Source organism: Lichenostomus cassidix, unplaced genomic scaffold (assembly GCF_008360975.1).
Source record: "Lichenostomus cassidix isolate B80296 unplaced genomic scaffold, HeHo_3.0 HiC_scaffold_466, whole genome shotgun sequence".
Classification (NCBI taxonomy): domain Eukaryota; kingdom Metazoa; phylum Chordata; class Aves; order Passeriformes; family Meliphagidae; genus Lichenostomus; species Lichenostomus cassidix.
Window position 1 is genome coordinate 99344 of NW_028148046.1, and position 25650 is coordinate 124993.

Genomic DNA, 25650 nt, shown 5'->3' on the forward strand with positions numbered 1-25650 from the left:
GCTGTATCGTTTTTCCCTTGAGTTCACCTTTATTTATTTTCAGAAATAAAAATTCAGTGTTGGTTTTGTTGACCAGTTTTGGGTAGGAGTTGTTAAGGTATGCAGTGACAAATCTTACCTCTGAGCACAAGTGGTTACAAATTACAATGCTGAAGGCAGGAGCTCTATTAATCCAGAACATCTGTGGGGGTGTTGGGAGGGGGAAGGCAGAGAGCATTCGTACCAGCGATTTTCATTGCATGGCCCTTTGGGAAACAGGAGCAGCACAATCTGTTTGACCTTGATGGATGATGAGCCAGGATCTGATTGCTGGAGAGCCCTCCTGGAATGAAGTGTGGCTTACAATCCCAAGCAGCTCACTGATGTGACAATGCAGCAGTTTTGCACAAGACCATTGTGCAGACTTGGAAATTGTAGTACAGAATGATTGTGTATTTTTGCCCACAAGTGCGACGTGCATAGGAGTATGGAGCAGAAGCAAGCAGAGTCTAAAGTGATGAATAAATCCTGCTTTCAAAGTGTGAGTAAAGGTTCAGTGACACAATGCCAGGCTTATCCTCGAGTGTGGGATTTTGGACAGTGCTGTTTCCTACTGTTCTGCAAGAGCTAATGCTGTCTGGCTGTGAGTGAAATGAGGTGTGATCCTACCTATTTCTGCTCCCTGTGTGATTTGCAGGAGGAGCCCATCCTGAAGTGTTTGAGGTGAACAGGTGGTTTTCAGACACAAGCAGATCATCAGGTGCACAGAAGCTGTTTGTGACATCTAACACTTCCTTTTAGGTTATAAAAGTGTCATTTTTATGGATTTATTCTGGGTTTGTCTAAACTTTGAGGAAGTGGCCTATTCATCAACTCTGTCTTTTTTTGCATCTAACTCTGTAGGCGTAACTCAAGGATTGTGGATTGTGCCTCCTGCAAGAGAGCACTGCACTCAATTTCAACTAATTCCAGCACAGTAATTCCAGTTCAATAACCGCACCTCTTTCAGGACTGCAGTTTTTACTGGTGGAGTTTATTCCCACCCAACTGTGCATTCACTCTGAACAATTGATTAACACATAACACCCCAACTGAGAGAAGCAAAGAAAGTGAGAGCTTGCTCTGCAGCCCATGTGCCCAGAAGGAATAAATACTGGCCTCAGAAGGAACTCATGTAGGTTACATGTAGTGCAACTCCTACATTGATAATTGGTACCTTTAACCTGAGGATGAGTTCCAAGTGTGAAACAGACACGGCTGCACGGAGGAATCCCCACATCATTGGCAGTGTGATCTATGGGCATAGTTCTGTAATCCTATTTCCCCTGCAGAGCTCTGGGCCCTGGTTTGTGATGTTGAGGCTTTTTGCTGGGAAGACAAGTGGGGCTTCAACGATGCTGAGGATTTCAAAGTCATAAAAATGTGCATCAATGAGGATATAACTTCTGTAGACATGCTTGCTACCCTCCCCCCTTTGACTTCCCTAGAGCCTCCTGGATCACCTTCCTGGTGGTGCTGTGTGGTGCTTGGTTGCTAGCTGGGGTGAAACCATGACAGCAGCTAAATCCAAAGCTGAGCTCAGTCAGCTAAAGGCTTGTGATTTCAGCTAAAAAGCCTCAAGTTTTTCAATCTGAGGCAAAAGATGAAGTTTCACCTAACAGTGGAAGTAAGTAGCAGCTTGAAGAGAGGTATGCTCATCCCCTCACTCCTCTCATGCTAATTCTCACGCTCATCCCATTACAAGATAATGCAATTCAACTAATTTTAGTGAATTTCTAAACACAAGGTTTATTTTCTGCTATTCTTACGATTTGAATCCAATCACTGTGTACTTCCTTCTTTGGCTGCAGCAGGCCATTAGCTTGGCTCAAGCCAAATGAAACTGCAGAGCTGGGGTCATGTGTTCCTGCTTGGCCACAAGGCAGCAATAACCTCTGCAGGAGCACTACTCATTCCACAACTAGATTTTAAAAAACCATCAAAGTGAGCAGTGAACAGCTGGAGATTACTACTCTGTTGCAGGTGTGGTTTTTGATGTGCAGGCACCTCAGTGGTTTCCAGAAAGCCAGCTAGTTTCTCTGGCTTTGGTCCCTTTGGTTTAAAGGGAACTAAATAGTTGCCAAGCTGTTCTAGGCTGAGCCTGGAACAGGACTTGAGGACAGTACAGTGGGCACAGCACCACTACTGCAAACATCACTGCCAGCAAGAGGCTGCAATCACCTTTTATGGGCAGCTCTGTGACAAGCACAGATTTTTAGCTCCAATGTCAACACTCAACACACTGTCATTGCTTCTTTCATATTAAGGTTTCTATGCTTTTTGAAGAAATTTAAAAGGAATATATTCGAGTTCTATGAAACTGACCCAGTCGAAGCCTCAAGTAGACCTTAAAATAGGAGACTGCGGTAGAACACTGCAATTATGTATCAGACAACATCAAAACAGGCATTTTGGCTTTTATCTGTGCTACAGAACACACACAAACCTGAGGAAGAGCCATCTGTATTGTGTTTACAGTGCAGCTGAAGGAAGCAAAGTGGTGAAAAGGCATCACCCCCTGCCACCTGCTAGAACATTAATTGCCCCTTCCCACCCTGCTAAACCCCCGAGAAGAGTTCACAGGTCCCAGCTGTACAGAGACCAAAGAACCCCAGGAACACCACTGTAAGGCACATGTTGAAGGAACTGGACACATCAAGACACGTGGGTTGAGCGAGTTAGTCCTTGTAACACCTGTGTCCCACCTCTCGTGGTGGCCAGGTGCCATCTGCTGCCACGTGGCCATGCGTGTGGAGAGCACCTGGGACCAGAGCAGGCAGCTGCCTCCCCATTCCCCATGTGGCACTGCAGAGCTCAGCCAGAGGAGCCACTGCAGTGTCCCTTCAGGCAGCAGGGGCCATGGTTACACAGAAGCTGGCCAGGTCAGAAGCATTCATGAATATGTTACACAGGTAGTAAGAAAACAGTTTTTCATGTGGTCTAGCAAAGCCTTCCCAACACAATTTTTACAGTCAGCAGTGAAACATACAACCTGCTAACACCATCATGGTAGTGCTCCAAAATCTTTAAGAATATTCTGCCAGAAAGGCAAGTTTTGTTCTTCAGTAAGCAGTCATACACCAAAGGATGCTTTGCTTCCAACAGGCAAAGGAACCTCTTCATAAATTATTTTGAGATAAGGGAACTTCATAGGTAAAAACCAGTATTCCAAGTTGTAGAAGAGGTAAAACTGATGATTCAAGATTACACGATCAATTATTTTGAAAAGATCCACAAAAAACTCTCTGACTGTCTGATGAGGCTTAAATGGATTGTAAAAGTCTCTTATAGCTGCTGCCAATGTCTTGTTTCCTTGTGGTCCAAAAATAGATGTTTCATTTCCCAAATAAACAGGCTCTCCACTGAATAAAATTATGCTTGTATAGTTTGTTTGTATCTTCTTAAATACAGCACCTAAGTCAGCTAGCTTCTGGTAGGTTCTCAGTATAAACTTGGAGCACTCATAAGAGTCAAACCACACTGTTGACTTTTTGTCAGGACTTGCTTGCACTGTCCAGGTCTCATAGTAAATGCCAGTCTCATTGTCGTATTTTACCCACTGTGCCATTTCATTAAACATGGTTCCTGTAAGAGATGAAAATAAGTATTACAGATACAGGGTAAGAAATACAGGACTCAAAATATTTTCCATCTATTGCAAGGTTCACCTCCCTCCCTTGCAAAATTTACCTACATTACCTCACCATACACAGACACAAGGCTTAGGTTAGAGGGGCAAGGGATAAATCCTACATTTACATGCAGGTTATTTAAACTGTGATTCCTTTTTCTGACCCTTTTGCTGCTACTATATCAAACATCAGAACATCCAGACATCAGAGAATTGTGACATTTCTCATTTTGCTTTATCCATGCAGACAAACAGGACACGTAGTACAGTCCACAAGATATGCTGGCACAATGCTCACCAGAGCACCAGGTGTTTCTGCACTTCTTCCAGTTGCAACTGAACTCAAAAATTCAGAGCACTCATTTTCATAAAAGAGATACACTTACACTGAGACACCCTGCTGTTTTAGCAGCTCTTCAGCTGGCAAAGCCGAATTGAGCCAAACTGAGTGGGATGTAAGACCAGTAAGATGGGATGCTTTTTGCCTGCTCTCTGAAGAAAGCAAGTTCAGCTCATGATGTTGTTTATCTGCACTTGCATCTAGTCACCCTCTTTCACAATAACTTTCAGATTCCTAGTCAAATTCAGACAACTGAAAACTCTCAGAGATGCTACTTCCCTGAAAGTTTCATGGAAATGGGAAGCAAGAGAAGCAAAGAGAACTGTAACAATGCCTCCATGAGACACCAACATAACCTCATCCTTAGGCATCAAATAATCCACACAGAGAGGAAGCATGACAAGTTCCCCAGCTGTATGGAAATATTTAACCTGGTATTCATACAGAAGAATCCAACCATACCAGGCATCAAATACTTCAGTCATGAGCTACAAACTCACAGGAAAGCAGCTCCACTTTACTTCACTGTCTGAAGAACTGCCTAGAATTTCTTAGCAACACTGGACAGATCACGTAGAGACTGAGGCCAGCAAAGCTGCTGAGGGTGAAATCGGGCACACACAAAGCACCACATGACATGAGCTATAAGATGACTCTCCACTGTTGCTTGCACACTACACTAACTTCAGACAGTAAATGATTTTGGTCAAAGAAAATGTAATTATCCAAGTCCTCAGTGAACTGGTTTTTTGTAAGTGATTCACTCTATTGCTAGAGAAATCAATCAGATTTATTTAAATGACCTTTTCATTTTAGGATTGCAGAATTCAGTATATACTGGGAAGCTCTTCTGGTGATCACCCATGTATTTTGAGGTGCAAGTCCTAGGTTTGTTCTATAACACATGACAGAGACCTATTCCTATATTCCTATACTTGGGTCATTTTCACAGTTTTTATGACACATAATGGGGGTGACAGAAATAGAGATTAATATTTTTATAACTTTGAGACTGTTTCTAAATATGCTTTGTTTGCTCAGTAATGAACATGTTTTCAACAGTTTTTCTGTCTCAGCAGTCATCTGCTGTCGCTGTTGAGCAGCTAGCAGAGTAATGAATGCATCGGTTCTCAGTGGCAAGAAGGAATGACCTTTATTGTTTTGATTTCATCACATTTATAGAGTTCTTAAAAGTCACCCAGATTGGTCAGTCAGAAGCCTTCCCCCAGGCCTGACTGGCCAGGCCTGCACTGCCCAAGCTCTGGGACACTGTTCCAAAAACATCCAAACTTTATCTTTATTTACAAAACACAAGAAAACTTCTCATGAGAAAAAACTGTGCTATCCACAATCTGCCACTTCACAATAGAAGGTTTTGTTTTGGTGAAGTCATGTGAAAGAAGTCCATAATGACTGTATAAGCTGTTTTGTTATTTTTATACTCAAGAGACTCAAGTGTTTTTGTCCAGAAACACTAAATGACTCTCACTTAAGAACTCTCCAGTGTGAGCTGTTTCAAAAGGCAGCAGCCTCATCCCACTTTTTGTATTAAGAGAGTGTTCGAAATTAGCATTAGTGACTAACACTGCAAATAACCTATAAATGAAAAGACACTGCTTTACAAAAGACAAGGCTGGCTCGATATTTTGTATTAACATTATCCAAAGCACCTATAATCTACCTGATATTGTGGTCACAAGAACTAAAGTTCCGTTTTCCTTCCAGTGTGCATCATCTATTCCTTCATAAAAGCAGGCAGCTCCCTGGTTACACCAGAACGGCGCATCCATGCCAGGCCGCAGATGTGGAAATGTGCAGTTCCCAAGTTGGAAGAGTTCATACCACTCCATCGTGTAGTTTTTGCCTGTTAGAGAGCTCTTGAAACCCACAGCATCATGCATAATTTTCTGGAAAAGAAAAAAAAACAAACAACCAAACCACCAAACCTTTGATTTCATAACAACTTCAGCTTGACCTGTCCAAAAGATAAAATGCTTGGGAGCTGTTCTGTAACAGGGTAAGAAGAGGGGAAGGAGTCCTATAACATCTTGGATTCAGTAACACTGGAGCACAACACACTAGAATGCATGACACACTTTTATCAGAGCATCGTGCTGTCTCTAGTTGTCTATCCATCCATTGTAAATTCTGTCACTTGGAGGCAGACACTCTGTGGGAGATCGTTATCGAGACTCAAGCTGACTTTTGAATCCTTAACCTCATGGGGGTATCAGAGAAATAAAGAGCAGAACCAAGTTACCAAAACCAGATCTTGCTAATGAATGCCAGAAAAGGAATGAGATAAGTATTTTATTGAAAAGCTGTATAGTAAAAACACAAATCCAAACTTAGTTAACAACCAAGATACCAATATTTGAATCTATTTCCATTTTTTACTCTTTGTGCTTGGTTTTGATTCACTAACATTTCTTTATTGATTAGTAATCATGCTTTGAAGATTAATTTTCCTACTGCTACAACTATAAATATTACTAAAGCTGAGACTCTTTCATATTTTCATGACTCCATGAATGGAGACTTCAATTCCATACTGATCAGAACACTCAAGAAAGAACTGTAAAAGCAACATGATCATGATCCTCATGATCTACCATTCTGACCAGCTGGCTGTCCGCTCCTGACAGGTATCAATGTCCATGCAAACGTGAATTTTTAACAGCAGAAAAGTTAATACAATAATCAACTATTTTATCTGATATAAGGGGAAAAATAGAAGTCTTTTCTTGATGCAGTGATAGCACTGAAGAAAAGACATCTAAGACATGATGGTGTGCATATACAAATCACTCAATATGCAGCTATATGGGGGAACACATTCAAACCCACCAACAGCGCTGCTCATGTTCTTGACTTTGGCTGACCTAAATCCTGTAAATTTTGTTTGAAACCTAATGCTCTTTGAGTATCTTTCCTACAGATAGACTAGCTTCTGTGCTCTTATCCTCTTCCATACAAACATATTCCAACCTTAAAGCTCCCGTTCTTGACACCTGCTGTTGAATTCAGCTGAATTTGTCACTATAACTCTGTAAAAACATCACCTTACCAAATGTCCTAGTAGGCCCCCGTACTTGAATTCCCAGACTGGAGCCTGTAATCGATACACTTCAATGACATCCTCTTCTTTCATAACTGGGATGGCAGAGCCAGTGGGACAGAAGGTGTAACGAGCTTGGCAGTAAGGATCAGTTTTTGGACGGTAATCAAAGCGCCTGTGTTGAGAAAGAGAAGCACACAGAATGATAAGCACAGCTCCGTAGCTGGAGTAACTGTCATGGCTTTCTGAGGGGGGAGGCTTAAGTGTCCAGCACTCCCAAAGACACTGCAACACTTGGAGCACACAAGTTCATAAGGCTGCTGGGGTGCACATCTGCAGAAACACGACTTCAGGACTTAATGTTCACAAATGCAAGTCATGTTGTACTAATAGTGAAGGACTGGAAATAACGTAGATTAAAAAAGGGTGACATACTCACAAAGCCAGAGACACACAGATGCTGGGTAAAGAATAGTTTGAGATGTGCCCCAAAAACATTCTCCTGACAATTTATTTACACAGGGATTGACCAATTTGTTCTTGCTATTCCATAGTAAGAGGCCCCCAGATGAAGCTATTTTGACTCTACAATATTGTAAAGATCAGAAAAAAAAATAATCCTGCTATGCTAATTTAGATAAAAGAGGTCTAAGAACCTAGCTGGGATCATTGTTTCCATTTCATTCCTATTAAACCTCAAAAACCAAAGACCTGAACTGCTTATTTATCACTCGATATACAAACAGCAAAGAACCTTTTTGACAAGTGTATGGGGTTTGTGTGGCCAGGTTTCAGTAGCAGAGTGGCTACATGGGTGGCTTCTGTGAAAAGCTGCCAGAAGCCTCCCTCATGTCAGGCAGAGCCAATGACAGCCAGCTCCAGGATGGACCCTGCACTGGGCAAGGCTGACACAATCAGGAATTATAGTAACAACTTTGTGATAACAGACTGAAGAAGGGGAAAAAAGTTATTGCACAGATGTAATTGTGGCCAGAGAAGAGCAGAGTGAGAACATGTGAGAGGAACAGCCCAGCAGACACCAAGGTCAGTGGAAAACGAGGGGGAGGAGGTGCTCCATGTGCCAGAACTGAGATTCCCCTGCAGCCTGTCGTGCAGACCATGGTGTGAAGCAGCTGTGCCCCTGCAGCATGTACAGCAAACTCACACCAGAGCAGGGGGATGCCTTAAAAACCACTCTGAACCCACAGAGCAGGCGGCAGACCTATGGAGAGAGGAGCCCACACCGGAGCAAGTTTCCTGGTAGGACTTGTGACCCTGTGGGGGACCCATGTTGGAGCAGGCTGTGCCTGAAGGACTACATGCCATGGAAGAGTGACTCACATTGGACCAGTTCATGAAGAACTGTTGCCCATGGGATGGACTCACTTAATTGACTCACTTAATGAGTCTTGCCCATGGGATGGACTCAGTTCTTGATTAACTCAGAATGGAAAACTGTCTCCTGTGTAAGGGACCCCATGCTGGAGTAGGGGAAGGACTTGTCTCCCCAAGCAGCGGCAGGAACATCTGATGAAATGGCCATGACCCCCATTCCCCATCTCCCTGTGCCACCAGGGGGACGAGGTAGAACCTGGGAAGGAGAGAGGGATGGGGCAATGGTCTTTTTAAGATTTATTTTACTTATTGTCCTGCTCTAATTTTGTTAATAATAAATTCAATCAATATCCCAAAGCTGAGTCTGTTTTGCCTGTGACAGTATTTGATGAGTGATCTCTCTCTGTCCTTTTCTCAATCCATGAACCTTTTGCTGTATTTTCTTTCCCCCCATCCACTTGGGGAGGGGAGTGTTAAAGTGGCTTTGCTGGGCACTTGGCATCCTGCCAGGGTCAACCCACTAAAACAAATCTTCCTTTCCCAATTTCCTTTAGAATCGTTCACTGTTATTTCACTTAAAACAAAGTTCCTATATAAATAAGATCCAACATAAATTGGCATGCACGGCTTGCTCCAGATCTTGTTTGGTTAGCCTAAGAGTCTAACACACTCAGTTGCCCAGGGCTACCAACACAAATACCCCAGCCATGAGATGACTCAAGGACGGGGGACTTCCTGAGCTATAGTAAGGCCAGAAGCCCAGCTGAGACATCGCTGATTTTCCCTGTGAGCTTCTTCCCCAAGCTTGCTGGGAACTCCAGCACATCTGCCTTTATTTTGTCCAGGAGAAGAGAAAACAAAAGGAAAAACAATCCCCAAAACCTAGCGAGTATGTCTGAAAAAAGAACACATAGAAAACAAAGACTTAGGCCAAACATACAATTCAAGTTCTGTTTATGGATTGCACATCTTACATTTTCAATTAACCCTTACACTGCACCTTCCACGTGACAAGAGGGTAACAAGCATATTGAGAAGCACCAAAATCCCACATTTCTGAGCATCTCATACCAACAGGCTTGTACTCCAAATCTGATCATCCCAAGACCCAGTCTTGCAACCAGTGAACTTGCTGGAAAATCCCAACAACTCGTGACTGCAAGATCAGCTCCTTCAGGCATCACCTGATACAAATTTAACTGCTGGGAATTATGCAATAGGCTCTCAAAATTTCAGGCGTGCATTATTAAGTAACAGTTAAATATTGATAACTACTGCCTTTACAAACAGCAAACCCGCACAAAATACACATGCAAGTGCAGCCCTTCTTCTGCAGGGCTCATTTCCTCCGCACAGCCAAAGCTGTCGCTATTTTCATGCCACAACCTGCAGTCTCCTGCTGTCCCCAACACCACCAGGACTTCTGGAGCTCAGGCAGCTCTGGAGCAGAGAAAGGGATTTTGCATAGTTTCATTTATCACAAAGAGAAGTATGACTTTAAGTTAAATTTAAGAAACAAACCGTGCCCTGAGTTCCTCATGGCCACCTTTTCTGCGGCATTGAGGAGCGTGTTTAGAGGCGGGCAGTCATTGCCGGGGTACCAATCCCTCCCGCTGCTGAGAGACCGAACGCAGCTCTCGGCCTGCGATGGCACTACCGCTCCCTCGGCCAGCCAAACACGCCAAATGCGCGTAAACCATCAACAGCCCGCGAGTAAAAGGGAGGAGCTTTTCACGACCTTTCCAGTCAAACACACAGACACGGAAGGGAAGCGCAGCGCTGGCGGGCCCGCGGAGACCCTCCCGCGGCACTCACCTGTAGGGCACCGGCCACCGCCGCCGCGGAGCGCGGAGCTCCCCCGCCACACGAGGCTCCCACGCCGCCAGCAGCAGCGGCAGGAGCGGCAGGAGCTGCCGGCAGCCAGCGGCGCCCATGGCGGAGCCGGAGCGGGCCCGGAGCTGCGGGGAAGCGGCGGGCCGGAGGAGGCCGGGCGGGAAGGTGCCGCCCCCGTGCCCGCCCACGGGGCCGGGGAGGCCGGCGGGGCCCGCCGAGCCCGGGCTGCAGGCCGCGGCCTGGCCGGGCGGGGGTGCTTTTCCTCCTCCTGCCGGGGGAAGCCGGCCGTGTGCCCAATGGTCCCTCAGAAACGCCGCCCGGCTGAAGCGCGACTGTTTGCTGGAGATCCGAGCAACTGCGCGTTGTTATCATTTAGCTGGAGTGTCGCCCGTCTGTCGTTTCACGCATTGCTTTGGAGACGCGTTAAGGCTGGTGCAGGGTCTGGAGCACAAGTCCTCTGAGCAGCGGCTGAGGGAACTGGGGGTGTTCAGCCTAGAGAAGGAGGCTCACGGGGAACCTTACCACACTCTGTATCCCCCTGAAAGGAGGTTGTACCAGGTCGGGGTCGGCCTCTTCTCCTAGGAAACCAGCGACAGGACGAGAGGACGTAGTTTAAAGCGGTATCAGGGGAGGTTTAGTTTGCACATTAGGAAGAACTTCTTCACAAAAATGGTGATTGGGCATTGGAATGGACTGCCCAGGGACGCAGTGGAGTCATCGTCCCTGGAGGTGTTGAAGGAGAGACTGAGGAGGCACTCAGTGTCACAATCTAATTGACATGGGAGTGTTCTGTCATAGGTTGGACTCGATGGTCTCAGAGGTCTTTTCCAACCTAATTGATTCTGTTTCTGTGAAAGACATATCAAGTGCTCATCCTTACTCCCAGAACCAACCAAGAAGGTTGGCCTCTAGGTCTGGCCCTGGGACAATGACATGAGGCCTCACCAAATGGCAGAGAGGCTTTTGCTGTGATCAACCCTGTAACCCTGAGCCTCTTCAGGCTGCCCAGAGGTCTTGTCTGAAACTTTTCAGTGCTTCAAGCTAAGTTTGCATATCTGCCACCCAATTCAGAACAGTTACTCAAATTGTAACACATTATGGGAATCATACAGCAGTTTATTCTCTCATCTTTATGATAATGCGAGAACTGTCTTTCAGATGAACTAAGAGAAACTGTGAAAACAGGTTTGCCAGCAGCCTCCCTGCAGAAAACACAGCTTTTCCCAGCTCTGTAGAGTTCAAAACTGGCTATGCTGGTATCAGAGTAACAGCCCCTGTCTCACAAAAATGGGCTGCTCTGGATGGTGCTTACACCATAGCTACACGTCTCCCAGCCTATGCATACACTGGCAATATGCCACTCAGTAGGAAAGTCACAGTTACACATATGGATCACACCAGATAAAACTACACATCTGGCAGCTTTACTGCTCCCAGGGTTTTGGTTTTTCTTCCACTCACACTGGCGTATGTTAACTATTGAGTCAGCTGGCTGCATACTGAGAAATACAAACAATACCTGAAGCCACACAGAAGCTGCCCTGAAAGACAGGAGTTCATCAGTCAGAGGTACAATCTCTGCCTCTGAGGGGTAAGAAAGGAATCTTGAGAAAAAGAGACAGAAAAAAGGCTCCTGTGTACCCACACGCTACATAGCCTGGGATGCCACCTGAACAGTGAGCTGGCATGGGAGAAAGCCATGTCTTTTCCTACAGGAAGGGGGAATGACTGGGCTTTGTGACTGTGCAAGGAACTTCTAAGAGTTCCCCTTGGGACCTCCTTGACCCTGACAGCTAGGATGAGGGCTGTGCTCAGGACAGATGAGCAGTCCAGTAACTGTTTGGGATTGCAGGCCATCTCCTGCTTTGTCTGCCAGTTTAAGGGGCAGGTGATGGAAATGATTTCTTTACAAACTGGAATTCCAGGGGGCGCTGCTGAAGCCTCAGAGATAAAATGAAGGTTGGGATAAGGATGCAGATGAAGTTCATCACCAGTTTTAAGCTGAGATGAAGTCTCTGGGATTTGCTGCAGGGTAGGGAAAAGTGAATTGATGAGTCAACTGGATGTCCCCTGTGAAATACAAAGAGCTATCCAAGTAAAATTTAAACTAACAGCTGTTGTCAGGCAACTAAGGTGATTCAAAGCAGGATTTCCACTAGAGAAAACATCTTTCTCAAATCCTGGGCACCAGGAAAAGGGTTTGGGTCCAGGAAGGAGCTGGAGCTATGCTGTAGCATAGCTAAATGCTAAGAAGCAGAGTGTGGGCTGTGATGCAGACTGAGCTGAAGCCCTGCATTCATTTGGAGTAAACATCGCCCAGCAGGCAGGAGTCTGCCCTTCAGTAGGGCATTTCCCTATCTTGGCCCTGTCCCGTTCCAGAATCTCTCTATCCATCATCTCACACAGACTCACAACTGATCAGTGTTCAACTGAATGCATTTTCCTACAGAAAAAGGCTTCACTTTCAAATGTCATTTTTGCTCTTCCCAGTCTACTCACTCAAGCCATACTCCAGATTTTTGGAAGGCACTCTCAATTTTCAACAAGATCCAGCTTTTCAGCCCTCTGGTGCAGTAAAAATGTAAGTTTTCATTTTTAAGCCCAGGTTTCTTTTTATTATAAGAGAGGCAGCTCATGAAAAATGAATAAGGAAGAGCTGAGAGATCTTACTAAAACTCAGTACAGCTGATCCCCATGTTGGAAACAGTATAACTTTCAAATTTTATTTTATCTCTCTAGTTAGGTTTGACTTGACTTTGCCTGGGGGAAAAGAATTTTCTTTAGTTTTTTAGAAGATACAGTATCACCCTAAGGAGATGGGATTAACATACCACAGACTGGGAGCAACCCCGAAGATAACCAGAAAGATAAAGGCTATCAACAGAACATCAGTGGGATATCAGTGGCTATCGACAAACATCTACTCCAGACGCCACCTCCAGCAGGGATGAAGACATCTGATCCAGAAAAGAATAAGAAAAAATGAAGAATGAAAAATCTAATTAACATCAGAGGCAAGGAGATTTGGATCCAATGGAAAACTGAATACCAGGGATTACTCAACTCCGGTCCAATGAACTTTGAAACAATGTATCTCTATGGGGTTTTGACGGTATAAAATTCGGGGGGAAATCCTCTAAAGGTATGTGTTCTTGGAATATTTTCCTAGGCACATCCTGGCCAGAAAAAAAAGTAATGCCTGATTCTCTGTCACTTCAAATATAGTGTTAGAGGGTTTTTATTTTCTTCCCGATTTTCGGTGACACCCATGTGGCATTTATGTGCACAGTAGTACGGAGGAGGCATGGGATGCATTCATTCCCTTTGGTTCACTACAGCAATACCTTAGGGACTAAACTGGAAGTCAGGGAAAGAAGAAAGGTTGGTTTTCTAAAAAACCTGGTTTTCCTGGTATCATGGAGCAGCTCCTTAGAAGAACACAGTGTGAGGCTAAGAGAGGAAAAAAGCAGGTGGGTCTGATGAGCGAGGTGTCACTGAAGCAAACAGCTTCAGGACCCAGCAGTACCGCAGGCCTCTTACAAATTCCACTTTTTTGGCTTTCAAAGTAATCTGGAAGCCAAATTTCATTACACCATTACAGCTCTAGGCTTAAAACAAGCCAACCAAACGCAAATCTCCTCCTAGGTACCCCCCTGAGGCTCTGCGAGGCCCTACAACTTTGGGACAGGAAAGCTCCTTGCTGGCGACAGGAACGCGCCCGTTCCACAGCACTCCGAGGGCACCGTGCGGCACCTGCAGGCCACAGCCCTGCTGCGGGGCGCAGGCCAGCCCGGACATGAGGCCGAAAATACAGCTGAGCCTGTATTGTTTAAAACTAGAGGCACATGGCCTTTGTTTTCCACAATTCCCCATCTACTTTCCGCCCCGCCGGCCCGTGTGGCCGCGGAAGACGGGGACGGAGTCGGAGCGCGGCAGCGCAGGCGCGGCGGGAAGAGGAGGAGGAAGAGCAGGAGCAGGGACGGTGCAGCCAGGCTCGGGCCCGCCGCCTGGAGCAGCCCCTTGCCGGGCCTGAGGGGCGGCCGCCATGGGCAAGCGGGTGGCGCTGGTGCTCGCCGGCTGTGGCGTCTTCGATGGCAGCGAGATTCACGAGGCGTCGGCGGCGCTGGTGCACCTGAGCCGCGGCGGCGCGGAGGTAGCGGGGGGGGACGGTGGGGTGTCTGTGTGTCTGTGTATGTCTGTGTGTCTGTGTATGTCTATGAGTCTGTGTATGTCTGTGTGTCTTTGTGTGTCTGACCCAGCAGCCGAGAGCCCCCGCCTTGGCCGTACCCCCGCCCTGTGCCCGGAGGCACCCCCTGGCTCCCGCTGGCCGCGGGACCGCCGCCCCCCCGGTTCGGGATGTTCCCTGCGCCGCCACGGCACACTGCAAACCCTGCTCAGCCGTAATCTCTCTTTGTTGTTCCTTCCCCTGTTGTATTCACTCCCTTCCAAAGACCTACCTGTTCCTCTGACGGGAGCTGAGGCCGCAAACAGGCAGCTGGACAGGAGAAGACTGAGAGGGGATCTCATTAATACAACTAAATTTTAATACTAAAAATAACGCCTGCAGGTCAAAATGACCCCTGCCCAGGTGAAGACTATTCCTCTGAGCATGTGTAGAAGTTAGCTGGAGTTACAAAACTTGTATGGAAATTACTAGCCTATCGTAACAGGGGGGCTGCACTTGCAGAGTTACTAACTCCGAATTTCTGCGTACAGACAATGGCTCAAAAAGTCCAATGGGTGTGCTTGATTTTTGGAATACCATCGAACACCCGGGCTTGCAGAACTCTGAAAAAAAAAAAAAAAAATCAGTGTCTCTCTTGAGTGTCTAGTTACCGGCTTGTGTCATGCCAGGTGATTAATCCAGTTTTGTGGGCAACAGTGCCCGGCTCTTTCAATGGTGCCCAGTGACAGGACGAGTAGCAATGGTCAAAACTGAACTAAAACACAAGGAGTTTCATCTCAGCATGAGAAAGAACTTCTTTGCACTGAGTGTGGCAGAGCAGTGGAACAGGCTGCCCAGGCAGTAGTGGAGTTTCCCTCTCTGGAGACATCCAAAATCCACCTGGATGCATTCTTGTGTAACCTGTTCTAGGTAACCCTGCTTGGTCAGGGGGGTTGCACTGCATGATCTCCTGAAGTCCCTTCCAACCCTAACAATTGTGTGATCATGTAAACCCAGGAGGGAGGAGCAGCTGGAGACTTGTCCCTTCTCCTCTGGCCTCGGGGAGGGGTTGAGGGGCTGAGGACAGGTTAAAATTCTTTATCTTCCTTCTGATCACTTTTGCAGTCCTAACTGGGGTTCACCTGCTTGTTTTCTGCTTACTGTTTCTGGGTTCTCTTTGGCAAACTGGGACTTGTCAGAGAAGGTTGGACCAGGACACAGGGGTGTGCTTTGGTCCCATCTGTGGCTTCAGATGGCAGAAGGTGGTCACTGTCTGTCTGTGTGTTGCCACACTCAAGTGTCTGATGATAGCAACAACACAGTCATATATAGCTCAAAATTGTCATCTTTGAGAAGTTTGCAAAGGAAATTAAAACACAGACAGAAGAAAACAGCCCCTGTGGAACACCGGTCACAGAGCTTTATATTCTGATGCAGTGTTCCCCTTTTGTGTCTAGCCAAAATTGGTTCTCCTGTGTTTCGTTCTTCCTTTCTGTTGCTGGTGTTTTAGGGACAGCTGGTAACTCTAATGTTTGCTCTAGAAATGATTTTAAAGTTTGCATCTTTAACTTTCTTATGTTAAACCTTTTTAGCAGTTTCATCCCATAACAGTTAAGGGCAGCTGTATGTCCAGTTGGGCTGCTGGTATAAATTTGGTGTCCTGTTTGTCCTTGGGTTGTCTGCCATGGCAAAATCAGTAAGCTTAATGTTGGCATAAGAATGCCCTCTTGTCAAAATGCTGCAGGAATAGGATGGGGAGAATGGCTATGTTTACCCATCCTAATGTCCCTTTAGATATTTAATGTGCTGGATTCATCCTGTGTGATTCACTTAACTTGGATAAGAGGCTTCAGGGACAAAACCTGTTTTCATTAAATGACCAATATGTATGAGTTCTGCTTACATTCGCAAACTTGCTTCATCTCTCTTCTAGGTGAAGATATTTGCCCCCAATATTGAGCAAAGGGATGTAGTCAATCACCTAAAAGGATGTCCAGCCGAAGAGAAGAGAAATGTGTTAGTTGAAAGTGCCAGGTTGGCAAGAGGAAACATTCAGGATTTGGCTGAACTGAAAGCTAGTGAATTTGATGCTGTCATTTTCCCTGGTAGGTATCACAGAATCACAGAATATTCTGAGTTAGGGGAGACCTGCAAGGATCATTGAGTCCAGCTCTCAGGTGAATGGCCCATACAGGGATTGAGCCCACAACCTTGGTGTTACAAGCACCATGCTCTGATCAACTGAGCTAATAATTTAAAGGAAAATTATTTGTGATTTTTCAACTCAATATATTTATTGATTCATAGTTCACTAAGTTAAAATGCTAGAGAGTACTTTTGATATTAAGTTATGCATCACACCATTCCTTCTTTCTAAAGGTTGTGAAAACTTCACTACTTACTTGTGGACAAGAACACTGACCAGAGTACAAAAAAAAGGGTCAGAACTCAGTGCCATGGCAGTGCCTTAATTTTAGGGCCTCTGAAAACATCAGCAGAATAGCAGGTTGCCAAATAGATTATATTCCATGTCAGATGTGAGTACATTTTGTTTTAATTATGTATCCACTCAGCTGCTGATCAAGTTATACTAAACATGTTTATGGATAATTTTTTATTTAGAGACCACAAAATTGCCTTCCAGATGGAGGTAATTGTAATCACTTTTAGAAGTGAAGAAACTGGAGCATCACGAGGAAATCATGACTTGCGGGAGACCTCTTTCCAGAATATTCATAGCTCTGTTAAATACTGCCTTCATGATTGGGCCTAAGTGTTAATTTTGAAGTTTTCACAGTGTTGAAAGGCCAGCAGAGGGAGTGTGTGTATAACACAGAGAAACAATCTGCCTGCACTAAAAGTGAGTGGTTGATGGCGGGGCTGATCAGGAGGGAGTAGAGGCTCAGGGATGTTTTCCACGTTAATTTCATGCTGTTATAACCCAGGCTCGGGGGGTTGCTGTAATAACTGTTAGAGGGAAATACACCCTATTAAGTTTGAAAATTAAAATCTTACCTCAGAGATTTCAGATAAAACTTGAAAGTAAGCAAACCAGGAAAGGAAAAATATTAAAAATGCAAAGCTTCTTGATGTTGTCTGTTGATATACTTATGGAAATTTCCATATGATTATGGTAGAAAAGTTGATGTCGTGCACATTCCATATGGAATAACCTTTGATTATTCTGATGGTTTTAAGTCCAGCAAACAAAGGAGCTGTAAAATACAAACTGCTTATGCAATTAGATGAAGATTAAATGCACCTAAAGGATTGTTAAAACTAATTTATAGAAAGACAAATCAGCACTATTTTAATAGGAAATTATGATATCATTCACAAGGGTTTTTGTCTCAGAATATCCTATGTTATAATGTCAATTTCATGTAAAATCCCCTTTGTTTTTATTGTGTATATCTTTTTTTAAAGTTCAAAAATAATTCTAGGGAAGAAAAAAATCTCTTCCATAACTGCTTAAGTATGAAAGTAAAACTTGAGAACACATTACTGCAGAGGGTCAGATCATGGTTTGCATTACTCCTGTGAATTCCATACTTGTGCTTTTAACTAGTATTGGTCTTCTGATCCCTCTTCCTTGTTGAGGAGTGCATAATAGATGCTGCAGCTGTTCTAGTGACTAGCAAATGAGTGTGAGGTTTCCTGTTTGTCTATTTGTTGCTTTTTGAAAAAGATTAAGCTTTCTGGCCTATATATATATATAACCTACATGGTATACAAAATTGTGCAACTAAACTTTTAATATTGTAAACCCATAATTTACAGGTTATAGTTACATTGTAAAGCTTTCAGTAGAGCTTCTGTTTGGTGTAAAATCGAATAGCTTTTAGCAGTGCCTTTTTAAACTTTTTGGTTTTGTGGGGTTTTTTTTCTAGGTGGTTTTGGTGTAGCAAAGAATCTGTGTTCCTGGGCTGTAGATGGCAAGAACTGTACTGTCAACGAGCACGTGAACTCCACACTCCAGGCGTTCCACAGTGCTAAAAAGCCTATTGGTTTGTGCTGTATATCTCCAGTTCTGGCAGCCAAAGTCTTTCCTGGCTGTGAGGTTACTGTTGGTCAAGACAAAAATGTGGATGGAAGGTAAGAAGGAAATGGATGGATGTAATTTACATGGGAATTAGGATTAGGAAATGGACAGTATTCCATTGTGCAAAATGGCCCAGGTTTACTGGTACCAAAGAGACAGTGCACAAGTCTCTTTGGTACCAGTAAACCTGGGCTAACTTAATTATTTTTAAGAAAAGGTAGTGATGTTTTTCACTTATTTCAAATTTTCACTTGCATAATAGTAGTAGGCACAGAGCTCTCAGGGGCATACAGTGAATCCATGAATTCAGGTCACTTGTGTGCTACAACCAGAAAAATACTGATCTGTGATACCACAGAATTGTTTAAGTTGGAAAAGATTTCTAGGATCGAGTCCAACCCAGCACTGCCAAATCTCCACTAAACCTCAAGTGCCACATCTGCCTGTCTTGTAAAAGTCTTAGATGTTCTTTGATAACATTTACAGATGCATTACAATTAACAGTGAAAGCTCTAGGTGTCCTCACCTCTGGCCTAAACCATCATTCTGTGAGCCACCTTTATTGTGCAGCATGAGGGCACATGAGTCACTGGACACAGCACGTGTCAGTCGTAAAAGGGACAGAACAAGTGACTTCTGTAGGATCATAGCTGCACAGACATGCTGCTGACCAGGGACATCAAGTTATTTTTTCCCATTCCATTCATGGCAGTTGACTTAGATTGCAGCTCATCCTAAGCAAGATATGAAATTTGCTTACCCAATGCCTTTGAAGGCCATGATTCATCTTGCAAATGTGCAGGTGATAAGTAGGCATTTGTCCAGCTGGCATTCAAAGACTTGGTGCCCTGTGGTAATTTGAGTGGGTGTTTAGACTGCGTCTGTGGGCTTTTGTCTGCTCAGGGATTTTTAATAAAGTTTTTCTGGTGGTAGTAGTTTAGAGCCAGTTTAGGGGAGGAAGATGAGAACAGGGCCTGGCAGAAGTCAGTGCTGTTTCAAGAACTGTCAACTCCTGATAAAACTTCTGAATGAAATTTATCAGCAGTGGTAGCGAGGGATTACATCTATTCCTCTTTTATCAGATGGAGGGAAAAAAATATCAAAATCTCTGCAGAATCCCAGAGGAACTCCCTACATGGAGGTATTGGAAAAGGTTGCAAGCTCAGCTGACTTCTTTCAGACTTTTGAGGATCAGTTATGGCTGCACTTCTTATCATCTTCCAGATTTACTGAAAGATTGTTAAAAACTGTTGTACCTTCTGACATATTTTGGCTCCACATTTCATACCTTGTTTTCAAAGGTATTAGATCAGTTGATGTGTCCATAGGGGATAAGAGAATCTGGCAGTAGCAGCCTCCTTAACTCCCTTGTCATCATCAGCTAAAGAGTCATGTAGATACTATTGTAGTTCTCTCATTCAAGTTATGTGTGCAGAATTTTATGGCTGTATCATCTCTATGTTAATTAAAGTATTTTTATTTACAGATTTCCTGATGCTGAAACAGCATCTGCTATAGCAGAGCTTGGATGTAAGCACATTTGCAAAAATGTAAATGAATCCCATGTGGATAAAGCCAATAAAATAGTTACTACCTGTGCTTTCATGTGCAAGGCTCCTCTGCATGAAATCTTTGATGGAATTGGAACAATGGTACAAGAAGTCCTGAAACTTGCCTGACTAGAAGTGTACAGACTTCTGCAAGGAAATCAGTGTAGCTAAGCATAAACATTTAGCTTGCTTTGATTGAATTAATAAAATAATGCAACTGCTGAACTTCACGGTTCCTGGTTTGTTTTGTGTGGTGTGGGGTTTTTAATGTTTAATACATCAACTGGTTACTGCTGAATTTAACCTATTTATTTCTCTTTTAAAATAGAAACCGTATGTTGAAGGTGAGGGGGGGATTAACTTTTTCTTATGAATCCAAATACATTCAGTCTTAAAAAGACTGAATGGGCAATGGGGTTTTATCACATCACTAATGGTTATCAGTAATTCACATTTGCTGCCCAGCTACAATTACAGGTAAAATAATTGTAAATGAGTCTGTTTACCTTCAGTATAGGTGAGTAATTAAATTCTGATTTCTAATCAGAAGGGAAAAATAAATGAATGTGGTTATTTGGGTTTTTTTTCCCCCTTGCTAGCCTTTAAGCAAGTATTACTAATGGACTTCTGAAATTTTTGTAGAGCCCCTAGGTAAACCGACTTTATAAAGCAAGATCCAGCACAAATGAATGCATTGCAAGTAGAAAATACACAAGTTTAGCTCTAATAAATAAAGTAATTTTGGATTTATTTAGTAAAATGAATTAGTTTTATTTTGTGATTTTTTTTTTTTTTGCATACATCATTTAGTACCCTGAGGAAGACATATTTTATATGTGTTAGAGCACATGCTTTGATCTTAAAAATGTGAACAAAGGGTTAGCAGCTTCTCTTAGAAGCTCAGTCTGGCAAGGCTTTGTACTCCTGGAGGAACAAAAAATTCCCAGAATTCATTATCACGGTTCACTGCGGACACTGAGTTTTCTTGCATGAGAAGTGCTCTGGTGTTCACAAGTCTCTGTTGTCCCAGCCCAGTGTCCTGTAGCCCACGCTCTGCTGGGCCTAAAGTGGCATCACCTGCTCAGTGTCTCATGTAACTGGGATGGGAATAAAACAGGAACACACCTGTACCTCAGAGCAGCCAAAAGATGGAAGTGGGAAATAATACCCTTAAGAGGAGGAGTGTGGAGCAGCCCCTCATGCTCAGCCCTGGTGTGATCAGCCTGGGCCTTCGCTGTTCAGCACAACAGCAATTGCTACAGTGATGCCTGACGTGCTGCAGACTATTGTGCTGTGCTTATTTTAGCACAAATGTCAGTGCTCAGACATAACAGGTGCCCTTTTAAAGGAGGTTGTAGAGATAAATCTACAGAAAGATACATATAAAGGCTTTTGTTCATCACATCTAGCAGTGATGATTTTCATGGACACAGCGCTTCCATGCTCCTCCAGAATTTGGATTTCCTGTATGGAGTTACTCAGGAGAAGCAGAACATAGATTTTTGGCAGAAGAGCAGGGAGATTTTTTTGTGCTGTGTGCAAGCAGTGAGTGCTCTGCCTCTAGAGGTACAAAGATAGCTGAAAGTCAGCTGTGCCAGCAGAGGATCTGTTCAGCCTGACTAAGCTGGGCACATAATCACTAAGTTATTTACTTAGTCAAAACCCACAATATTGAACTGAATATGATTCTTGTGTTACAGGAGTCTTATTTAAAAGTGCTCGAGTCACTAAGTAAGAGTTTGTGCTGAATTTTGCACTGGCTTTGTGAAGAGCATGTAGCTGTTGGCTGCAACTTTCAAAGGAAGCGCAGCTTCCCTGGAAGTGCTCTAGCTGACTGTCCTGATAGAAATGTACTCAACACAGAGCAGTCCTCTACTTTTTCCAGGTTGTACACTGTCTCTATAATGCCTTCTATGGCTTCTGCAGGCAAGATGCTGAGGGCATTGGATTGAAACTTTTTCTCCAAGTCCTCCTTTTTCAGAGGTTTCCTCCAGTGCCCGTAGAAGGTATTGCAGCGGTCGCTGATCGTGTTGCCGTTCTGAAGTGTGACACTCACTTCACAGTACAGACTGTCGAAGCTGGGGGTGTTGTCAGGAGGGTGCTCCAGCCGTGTTTTGCCGAGGAGCTCCCGCAAGGCCGGCCGGTGACCATTCTCACTGGTAAAGGACTCGACCGACATGCTGCCATCTAGCAGAGCAGAGCACGCAACAAACTGGAAGGAGTGTCGTGCTTCGTGCTCTGAGGCTGGGCTGGGTCTGTTCACGTATTTGACCTCAGGGACTTTAAGAATGACTTTCTCAATTTTATCAAGGGGGAGCAAGTTCTCACTGCTCTCCACAAGCTTCCTCCTAACAGAAGATGCTGCATCAGCCACCCAGTGTGTTGCAAGGTGAGCAGGAAAGCGTTTGAAGGCCATGTCTTGCTGGTCCAACAGCCAGGGGTAGGACTGCAAGGTTGGCAGAGTCTGTGGGTTGTAATCTGCATAGAAGGCACCCATCCCCGACTCCATGTCCAAGATCTGTTTGTTTCCTTGAAGGCCCTGTAAAGCTAAGCAAGCTGCTTCCAGTCCATGCTTTGCAGCATTCCCAACGTGGAGAGGCTTTATTTGGGTTGCTGCATTAGCCAGGGGGGCACCTGCATAGGAGGCAGCAATAGCCAAGGCATTTTTACATTCCAGCTGGTCAAGAGCTAGCAGTTTAGCACAAGCTGCTGCACTCCCCATAGTACCAACTACAGCTGGTGGGTGAAACCTGAGGAAAAAAAAAAAAAACTTCTTCATTATCAGATTTCTAAAACTCTCCTGCATTCACTATATACAAAAGCCTTTCATTCACTGCCATGGAAAACAGGTTGCACCGTAAAAAAACATGCATACAGCATTCACGTGTGGGCCTAGCTGAGAGCTGTCACATTTCCTCAGGAAAAAGTTACATGGGAATAATACTGCTTACAGTAGGTCCTCCCCAGAAAGAAATTGAAATATTAGAGCTTTTCATAGTTCAAAGCAAATTAACAGTCACACATAAAGTTATACCTATTATGATTTCAATTTATGTATTATTATAAATCTATAAAAATTCACACTAGGGAGATCACTGCCTTCTTTTTTTGAATTTGTCAATGCTTTCAAAAAGGAATCTATTAGCTAAAGAGTTAGGAGCCAAATAAGTGTATTTATATTTAAGATGGACCTTCCTTAAATTTCCCTGACAAACAGCATAGGAAATATGAATAACTGTGCCATCTGTATTTTAACTGACATTTAATTATGTATATTAACACTGATTAAAAACCAATTCCACTCAACTTTCTACTTGAAACACTTCTATGTACCTTTTTGGAATATTCCTGGCTTCTCTGGAGAAGTGCAGCAACCTGCCTTGCACTTCGATTCCCACATTGAAAGCTAAGAGCAGATCAAGACCTGAGATCTTTTTCTTCTGAGGAAAGGCCTCTGAGAGTGCAATCAGTGCGGGGAGCACAGCCCCGGATGGGTGTGTGGCTGGATGCCAGGTGTCATCAAAGTCCATTGAGTGCACCTAATGGAAAGAAAAGCTTTGATTTGTTGTTAGAAATAAACTCTGACTTGGCAAGGTTGCCTCAGTCAAATGAAACTACTGTAACTGGTGTAAAAAAGTACCGAAGAACTAGATCGTCCTGGAAAGCAAAAATTTCAAGTCTTTTAAAGACCTTTTCTCCCAACATGGCTCTCTGAGAAGTGGCAATGCAGCAGAGATCTTGCCTCAAAGAAGTATAATTTTAATTCAAGTTGTATCAGCCTGAAAATGGTGTGACAGTGATTAATTTTTTCTGCAACTGGCTTTTGCTGCTTTGATTACACTGGTATAATTAAAGCAGCTGTTCTAGGTCCACCATGTGAACCTAGAAGTGAATTTTCACTTCCTCCAAAACATAATGAAATATAAACATAATGAAATTACTTCCCCAGTGCTGCAACTGATGCTGCCATTAGGACTTGCACCATAAAACTGTAGCAGTTAAATACTGCTAAATAAAATTTATGTCATCAAAACTACTTCTCTGGTGCAACCATCCACAGGAAGCAGGCAAAACCCTGCAAATGTACTGGAGGCTTTAGCCTGAATTTTCAGCACACCAAAACAAGACCTGTCACACAAAGAACCAGACTCCCTGGAGCTGCTGAGAGTAGGAGAAAGGTACAGTCTTAATGTGGGACAAGCTGCTCGGCTCAAGAGAGTATTCCAAGTGGTGCTTTCTCTTTCCTATGCCCAGAGCCCAGCTGCTCAGGAAGATTTTGGGTGTTTCCAGCATGCCATATGGCTGATCTGGTAGCAGATGGCTCCCAATGGTGCAGTAGTGTCTGTAATGTGCTGCTTATCAGACACATTCCTTCCCCCTGCAAAGGTTTGAGAACCCCCAAGGACCTGAGAGCATCAGGGACAGCATTTTTTATATAGCATAATAACACCTCAAAAACTGAGCTTTCACATCTGTTCACCCATGTCTTACTTCAGAGCGGTCCGATTTCACCCTGTAATACTGTGAATATGCATTTCTACCTGTTTCTGAACAGATAGAAGAAACCTCAGTCTCCTCCAAAGAAAAAACTTCAATGCCATCTGGGAAGATGCCCTGCAGTGCAGGATAAGGAAAGTTGTGCCCAATACGCTGGAAGCTGTGTTTCTGGTGTCTTCAGTAAGAACTTAAAATTGACCTGTGACCAAGAGGTAAACTGAAATGATCATATATATGCTAACAGCCAGATCTGAATATCACGAGGGCTGCTAGGAGCTGAGAGGTACCAGATCTCATTTCCAAGGTAATTTTCTCTACACTGGAAATGAGCTGTTAAATTGGACCTCTGATATTGTTGTCACACTAATTTAAATAGACTTAATATTACTATTTCCTTGGTTGGTCACCTTCTCTAGTTTTGCATAATTGCCAAATTTGTCTACCCCACCTCTTGCGCATCTTTCAATTTCAAATAGTTTCAGCCTCAATCTGAATTTAGACAAATGTGTGGGGAGTCAGTTATTACTTTAATGACAAAGTGTGTGTCGAAAATACATAACTGGCTTTTGGAAACTGTGTAACTGAAGATTAAGTTCCTTGTGATATTATATGTGTATGTGTCTATATGTGCATCTGTCTGTGTTTTTCTGTAATTGTACCTTGCCAGCTGTCATGAAATTCGGATCCCAGTGAAATGAGCTAGAGCTAGAGTGTGTGTTTTTCAGTGGCTACAGTAAGGTTGCAACCTTGCTACGAGGTTATGAGGTTGTAAACTGTAGAGTTCTGACCTTTGACAACAGCCCCAGCTCCCACATTAAAGATAAGGATGCTGTTCTGATGGATCACAGATATATTGTACCCTAAGTTCAGTCTTACTGGAAGGAAGTTGAAGCACTTTAGGAGAATAGCCTAGGAAAGTTTTGTAGCAGACTTCAGAATAAGCTAAGATTTTTGGAACGTTCTGTTCTCTATAGAGCAAGAATGGCACCAATTTGTATGATTTAAGAGCAAACAAAAGAGCATCCCTTACAGCCACTCCATTGACAAAAGCTGCATACAGAGGAGGCAGTCGGAAATCCAAGTGGCCCCAGATGGTACTGGAAAAATCTGAGCTGTAGATCTGAAACAAATTGACATAAATTAATTCCAAATCCTGAACCTAAGGATAAATGTGTGCTGTA

General features: G+C 43.9%; 3 protein-coding genes across 5 annotated transcripts; 1 reads left to right on the forward strand and 2 right to left on the reverse strand.

The window, feature by feature from the left end:
• Positions 1-9: 9 nt before the first annotated feature.
• On the reverse strand, positions 10-10943 carry CLN5 (CLN5 lysosomal BMP synthase). Of its 3 annotated transcripts, none has more exons than XM_085048500.1 (4): positions 10771-10943; positions 7057-7222; positions 5671-5896; positions 10-3603 (listed from the first exon to the last, which is right to left on the reverse strand). In XM_085048500.1, the coding sequence occupies exons 2-4, from the start codon at positions 7138-7140 to the stop codon at positions 3092-3094; spliced, it is 822 nt and encodes a 273-aa protein (XP_084904626.1). In that variant the 5' UTR covers positions 7141-7222; positions 10771-10943; the 3' UTR covers positions 10-3091. The 3 variants fall into 3 exon arrangements, with proteins under 3 accessions (XP_084904626.1, XP_084904625.1, XP_084904627.1); XM_085048499.1 differs by lacking the exon at positions 10771-10943 and adding an exon at positions 10198-10606; XM_085048501.1 differs by lacking the exon at positions 10771-10943 and adding an exon at positions 9904-10054.
• Positions 10944-14132: 3189 nt separating this feature from the next.
• On the forward strand, positions 14133-20197 carry LOC146420244 (glutamine amidotransferase-like class 1 domain-containing protein 3, mitochondrial). Its single transcript, XM_085048502.1, has 4 exons — positions 14133-14368; positions 16314-16485; positions 18271-18475; positions 19909-20197. Exons 1-4 carry the CDS (start codon positions 14261-14263, stop codon positions 20099-20101), a joined length of 678 nt encoding a protein of 225 aa, XP_084904628.1. The 5' UTR covers positions 14133-14260; the 3' UTR covers positions 20102-20197.
• A 506-nt stretch (positions 20198-20703) lies between these two features.
• On the reverse strand, positions 20704-25589 carry ACOD1 (aconitate decarboxylase 1; the record flags this gene model as incomplete). Its single annotated transcript, XM_085048495.1, has 3 exons — positions 20704-22722; positions 23306-23511; positions 25500-25589. Coding segments are annotated over 3 exons (1251 nt in total), but the record flags the coding sequence as incomplete, so codon positions are not given.
• Between the last annotated feature and the right edge of the window lie 61 nt (positions 25590-25650).

Coding starts and splice junctions, on each gene's coding strand:
- CLN5 (XM_085048499.1), bottom strand. CDS start 10,316: ATGGGCGCCGCTGGCTGCCGGCAGCTCCTGCCGCTCCTGCCGCTGCTG. Junction 5,897..7,056: donor GGGGCCTACTAGGACATTTG/GTAAGGTGATGT, acceptor TTTCTTTTCCAG/AAAATTATGCATGATGCTGT. Junction 3,604..5,670: donor TCTTGTGACCACAATATCAG/GTAGATTATAGG, acceptor CATCTCTTACAG/GAACCATGTTTAATGAAATG.
- LOC146420244 (XM_085048502.1), top strand. CDS start 14,261: ATGGGCAAGCGGGTGGCGCTGGTGCTCGCCGGCTGTGGCGTCTTCGAT. Junction 14,369..16,313: donor TGAGCCGCGGCGGCGCGGAG/GTAGCGGGGGGG, acceptor TCTCTCTTCTAG/GTGAAGATATTTGCCCCCAA. Junction 18,476..19,908: donor GACAAAAATGTGGATGGAAG/GTAAGAAGGAAA, acceptor TTTTATTTACAG/ATTTCCTGATGCTGAAACAG.